This window comes from Lepeophtheirus salmonis, unplaced genomic scaffold (genome assembly GCF_016086655.4).
Source record: "Lepeophtheirus salmonis unplaced genomic scaffold, UVic_Lsal_1.4 unplaced_contig_3058_pilon, whole genome shotgun sequence".
Lineage (NCBI taxonomy): Eukaryota > Metazoa > Arthropoda > Copepoda > Siphonostomatoida > Caligidae > Lepeophtheirus > Lepeophtheirus salmonis.
The window spans coordinates 63200-69874 of record NW_027293643.1 but is presented as its reverse complement, the minus strand read 5'-3'; the positions used below and the strand labels follow the sequence as shown (position 1 = coordinate 69874).

At 36.7% G+C, this 6675-nt stretch overlaps 1 protein-coding gene across 1 annotated transcript; it reads left to right on the top strand.

The window, feature by feature from the left end:
• The first annotated feature begins 3422 nt into the window (after positions 1 to 3422).
• LOC121122530 (WD repeat-containing protein 20-like) lies at positions 3423 to 5765 on the top strand. Its single transcript, XM_040717550.2, is given in 4 exon segments — positions 3423 to 3994; positions 3997 to 4473; positions 4476 to 5344; positions 5425 to 5765. Coding segments are annotated over 4 exon segments (1911 nt in total). The 5' UTR covers positions 3423 to 3561; the 3' UTR covers positions 5557 to 5765.
• Positions 5766 to 6675: the final 910 nt, after the last annotated feature.

Genomic DNA, 6675 nt, shown 5'->3' with positions numbered 1-6675 from the left:
ATTATTTCAATCAGCTTTTTTTTAAATTGTTTCTATATTTTATATTTTTTAAAGGAAAAAATATTTCTTTCTATTTTTTTTTTAAATGTCAATCTTTTTTCTATTTTCATAGTATTTAGACATATCATGTCTTTTTTGTGTCTATACAAAAAGTTTTACAAAGTTATATCCAGCCCGAGACTATATTCTCGAGTAGGACCTAGGGCAAGTTCCCCCTCCTAAAACCGGTCCTGGCCCAAAAACAACCTATTATTTAAAAAATGTGATATAAAACTTTTTTGATTACATATGTTAACATATGTAAAATACTTTATTTAGTATATTGGAACCATAGGAATGGAAGATATAACCATTTAAAATTTGCTGAGCACCAAAATCATTACTGAAATTGTAAAAAAAAAAGATTTTTAGTATAAGTATAAAATATATATAGGGAGCGGGGATCAAATTGTCGCCTACTTTAAATCTTGATAACTTGAAGACGACATTATCAAATAAAAAACCGGTTACCAAATAGGAAAGCTATTCTTGTCAGCTGACGATACGTAGTTTAGTTAGCATCATGCCGTGATCATATGAGGAGATAAAGAGCTATAAGTGGAACGAGGAGCTTTCGAGGTCCGCCGTAGTCATGGCATTGGTTAATAATGGAGGTGAAATCTCCAATTCAACGATTGCTTCAACCTTAGGAGTGAATTTACGGACTGTTCAGCGTATCCGTAAGAAGCTAGAGGACACCTGGGATGTTGATACTACCATAAAGAGGGCACCCAAGGAGGAGGGCGCCGACAGGAAGGTCAGGGACACTGACTTTGTCGACAAGGTGAAGAAGATGGTTGAGGATGACCCTACCAGGTCCATGAAGGCCATGGCGAAGGATCTGGGCTGCAATGAGAAAACAATAAGAGACTGTGTATCTGAGGATTTAAGGTGCAGGAGCTACAAGATGCAGGTGGGCCAGATCTTGACCCAGAAGGCAAAGGACAACAGGCTGATGAAGTCAACAAAATTGCTCAACAAGCTCAAGCACCCAAAACAGCCCGGGATGCTGTGGTTTTTCTCTGATGAAAAGAATTTCTGTTAAGATCAGAAGGTCAACAAGCAGAACAACAGGTGGATAGCCACCTGCACCAGCCATGTGAGGAAGGTAATGAAGACCAAGTTCCCTGCAATGGTTATGGTGTTCGGGGTGGTCAGCAGTGAAAGTCATTTTATGCCTCCCCACATTTTTGAAACGGGTCTAAAGGTCAATACAGAGGTCTACCTGGATGTTATGGAGAAGGTGGTTCTGCCCTGGATCCAAGGGGTGGGTGGAGACAGACCCTGGGTGTGGCAACAGGACACAGCACCCTGCCACATGTCCAAAGTAAACTAAATTTTATCAAATTCTGGGATGTTGAGGTGAAAACCTTAGCAAAATTTGATGTAGAATGATAACTTATATTGTATTTTGTTATCAGCTGTCCATTTTTCTATTCATTTTTCATAATTAGAGTGTTCTGATCATTGACTTGGATTAATTTAAATTGATCTCATGTTAAGCTTCGAATAATTTACTATAACTAAATAAAAAAATAATTCTACAGATAGGAAGAATTACTAATGGCTACCAATTGATTTTGAACTAAAATAACTTGGTTAATCCTGACTTTGGCAAAGTTTGAGGCATCATAGAACATAGTTTTGGCATGTTACAGGACATTTTAGTTAAAGGACTCTAGGCAAAGAGTGGACACTTAAGGCAAGGAAGGTAGGATTTAGTAGTTCTCAATTCTGATCGGCTTAAAATTGCAAGCTGCTACATGTTCCTCCAGATACGCAGACTGTTTGAACCCTAGTGAAAAGAGAAGAATAAGGGCGACTACGTCACAACAATAACACGATATTATAGGTCGGTATTTGGAACATAGTCTTTTGATTGAATTGTTTATTTTTCTCTTCACCACTCTTTCACTAGAGTCCTTTAATTTTAGTTAACATTTTTCTTGTAAATACATTCTGTCACCGATAGTGTTAGATCTGTCTAAAAAACTAAACGACTACAGACCTATCAGTTCTGTCCTAACAAAATTACTCAGTACTAGGTCATCCTTATCGGTCTTTTATGCTAACTACAATAGATGAACTGACGTAGTTACTAACTATGTTCATTTAGCTGTTCAACTTCAGCTCTCTCAAGCTAACACAAAACTACCGTATGTATTTTGTTGTCAGCTGTCGATTCTTCTTTGTGTGATACAATAAAGGTATCAACGTGCTAGAATGTATTATTATCTATTATACATTCTAGCTATCCTGCATTATTTTCTTCGTTTTTATATAACTCAATCCTAGCTATGAGTGAAAAATAACTATAAAAAAAAGTTAGAACTCAGGTATTGACCCTTAAGACCGTTGAATCGTAAGAAACCGGACTGGTAAAAAAAAAAATGAATCAACTATTTTTTTTATTTTTTTGTAAAAATGTTTGCTCCTACCCATAATTAATTACCTTTTTTAAGAAAAGAAATAAAATAAATTCTGATTTTGGAAGGAATGTATATCAGAACATGGATTTCTCAACTGTTTAGAAATTCATGATCAGAGTGACATACGGGGAAAATTATTTTAATCCTTCGTTGACTGATCAATCTTATCTCACTTTCATTATTACTAATAATGAATGTTATTTACATTATTACTGATAATCGATCAAACATATAACTAATGATATTAGTTCTATATTTGATCGATAGAAAGAAGAGGGATAGAGAGAGAGAGAGAGAAGAAATGTGGTGCGTCAACACAAAAACAAGTTACAATGATTTTTCTCAAAATGGTGTATGGATTAATTATAATTGTATTCTTCTTGGAATTATCGTCAATTTATATAAAAAATGATTATTCTTAATCAAATGCCCCCACAAAAAACTTCATTGTCACAATAAAAGAGTAAGAAATTAATAGATTTTATGTTATGAAAGGGGCCATCTTAGGGACAATATACGTCTCTTTGATCAATTAAAGAGTTTAAACTATAGCTAAAAAATTTCGATATCTATACTCCTCCCACAAATTTTAATAATAAGCCTATAATTCACTCAAAGATGTATATAAAGCATTTAAAATAACATTCAGGTTTTTTACTTTTTGATGATATTTGTGTCAGATTGATTTAATATTGACGCATCACAATTAGAAGAAAGAAATAGAGTGCGTGCGCTGAGAGAATGCTCATATATAGAGGAAAAAGAGAGAGAGAAAAGAGGGAGCTGCACAAGGTAGGTACGAGTGGGTGAGCGAGCTATAGAAGACAAAGAGAGAGAGAGAGAGAAAGAAAGATAGAAAGAGAAAAGTTGAAAGAAGTGTTCGAATCCGGAATCCCTGGAAGAATCGAGGATTTCGACAAGGAGAAGACAATATTATATTAGTACTAGGAATTATTACTGCCCTGATCCCTGGAGTGTCTAATCCGCGTTTCCTGAATGTGTGTGCCGATGCTTGGAGTAGTTTTAGTGAGTTGTATGTCAATGTGGGAATCGGAGAACTACGGAGTGGAAGTTCGGTTCTTCTTCCAAGAGGATGAACGGTGCGCATAGTCTGGAAGATGAGTCCGAGATCATCAAGAGCTCCTTTATAACGAGTGAAGGAATTTATCGCTTAGTCATGACCCCCGAGTTTAGTGGCTCTGGACGTTCCTCCCTGAATGCCGTGAGCGGTGGGAGTTTGTCCTCAAGCCACGCCTCCCGCTATGGCAGCGCTGCCACCTCCAACAACACCTCCTCCTCCTCTTCAGTCCCGTCCTCTGCTCCTCCTGTTCGAGTCTCCTTCTTGGGGAACATGATGACGTTCAACTTTGGACGAGAGCTTTTCGTGTATCCCTACAACAATGGCTCCATTCTGGAGAAACCTCTGGACAAACGCGTCTACAAAGGCACTTGTCCCACATGTCACGACTTTGCCTCCGAAGAAGAAGAAGAAGAGGAGGAGTCCCTCTCCCTTCTTGTAGGTTTCTCCGGGGACAAATACAGCTTCTTGACCCTCTAATCAAAGAACTTTCACAACTCTACAACGAAGATCGATTCGTGGATAAAACTAAAGTAACCAGGGTCAAGTGGTTACCTGGAACAAGAGATCTCTTTTTATCGAGCCATGCCTCGGGCCATATCTATGTTTATAATCGTGATCTCCCCTGTAATCTCTCTGCCCCAACTTATTCTCTTCTCAAAAAAGGCGACGGCTTCTCTGTCTATACTCAGACGAAAACAGGGAAAGGCTCACCTTCGAAAAATCCTATTTGTAAATGGAGCATTGGTAAAGGAAGTGTGAATGAATTTGCGTTTAGTCCATGTGCTCGTTATTTAGCCGTTGTCGGTCAAGATGGGTATTTGCGTATTTTTAATTATGATGCCATGGAATGTGTTGGTCTTGCAAGATCCTACTTTGGAGGATTACTCTGTGTATCCTGGTCTCCTGATGGAAAATATATTGTGTGCGGGGAGAGGACGATCTTGTCACAGTGTATTCCTTTTTGGAGAAAAGGGTTGTCGTTAGAGGTCAAGGGCACAAGTCATGGGTGTCTGTTGTTGCCTTTGATCCCTATATGTCTTTTGGTGAAGTTCCCGATGGTTTTGATTTGTCAGCTTCGGAAGAAGATCGCGATGAAGAGGATAGTGATCGAAGGAGGAGACGAAAGAAATTATCTTCCTCAAGTCCTAATAGTAGTGGGAGTAATAATAATAATGTAACTTGCTATCGTTTCGGATCCGTTGGACAGGATACCTATATTTGTTTATGGGATATCACAGAAGATATTCTAAAGGGATCACCGACAGGGATTACAGTGTCATCTGGTGTACTATCTGGAGTTTCTTCTGCAAGTTGCCATAGTGGAAAAAGCAACGCAAGTTCTCCCAACTCTAGTCTTGGAGCCTTAACAAATGCCTCCCACACTTCAACCTCCTTTTCAGTTAGTTCTAAAGACTCGGGTGTGATTACAGACGCAGCTTCAAGTTCTTCTAACCACACATCTTTGACACATAGACTTGCTTCACTTAATTTTGGCGGAGGGGATAAAAAGGATAAAAAGAGTGGTGGTATCTCTTCGAAAAGTTCTAGTCGTTCTTCATCTGCAAGCGTATCTATGAACACTTGTGGAAGCTCTTGTCATGATCGATATCCAGAAGAGACTATCAAGTTAGGTTCCCAGCAATGTCCTCGCATCTATGAAATACCTGTGATTGAGCCCCTAGTAAGTAAGAAAGTGGCTCATGAAAGACTAACAGCTTTAGTTTTTAGAGAAGAATATTTGGTCACAGCTTGTCAGGATGGCTTTGTTCGAACTTGGGCGCGTCCTGGAAAAATGGTATGAAATTTTAAGCATGATTGGTTGTTGATTGCATGCTATGGTGTTAGCTTTAATTTATAATTTCTTATCTATCTTAGAACGTAGGCAATGCTAATTCCCTTTGTCCTGAGAGCCCTCCAAGATCCTCAACTTCATTGTCGTCATCAACATGCTGCAACAACAATAATCCTGGAAGTGTTTCAACGACAGTCGACGGGACTATTGTTTAACAAATATAAAAAAATAAGTGATATTATATAGAATCATATATAATCGTTTCAGAGCTTTTTTTTATTATTATTACTCAATTTTATTTTATGGTATGTTTTTGTTATATGAATTTAAGAAAAAAATGTATCTGAATTCCCTTAATGATGCTTTTAATAAGGGTTTTTCTATATTCAAATATAAACAAGGTTCTGCATGAATATTAATAAAATACAATTCATTTTATTTTTTGCATTACATCATAAATCCCATTGACTAATTAAAAAATTATCTTTACTACTCTCCGTTAAGACACATAATGGGGTGAGTTAACACTAATACAATCTTAAACAAAAATTAAGAAAACTAGTCTAATTAATTTTTTTACCTCATAAATACATAATACATAGTACATTCTGAGGAAAGATTCATAGACACATTTCAGTCAATCATAGGCTTTGTATTCCAACTTCTGGTATGAGTTAAAATAACCAAAAATGTTGACTATGATTTAAAACCTTCATTCGATTTATGTGACATGGTATGGTCCCGATATGGCCTTTCAAATAAAATCCACCATTTTTTCCATTCTTTCATTGACGTTAATTCGCGAAGAAATACAAATGTTTGGGAAAAATCATTCTAGCTTTTTTTCTGGTGGCAGGCCACACATACACAAAAAAATGTATTTCATCTAATGCCCACTAATTTTAATGTTTCGGAAATATATATTATATATAATCATATATATATATGTTCTCTTATATCAAGTAAATAATTACTTAATACTGAAAGATATGCAATAGATGAATTAGCCCAGTTTAATTACTGTCTTAGTGCAATCAAAAACATCCTTGGTGATCCCCAAAATCACATTAATTATTTCTAAAATCACTGGAAAAATAATGGCGAGAAATTTAAGAAAGTCAACAAGCCAAGGTGTGACTAGAAGAGGTCTTCCACATTTGTTGATTACTTTAAACGATTTATCAGATCAAACCCTAAAATTCTATCATTATCCTCACCAGAAAACGCTATTTGAACAATTGATCTGTCTCCAAAGTTATCAATTTGGTCTAAAAGATTAAGTCTTACAAACGCAACATCCCTACAAAAAAAATATGTCACCCAGGATCGGTTCA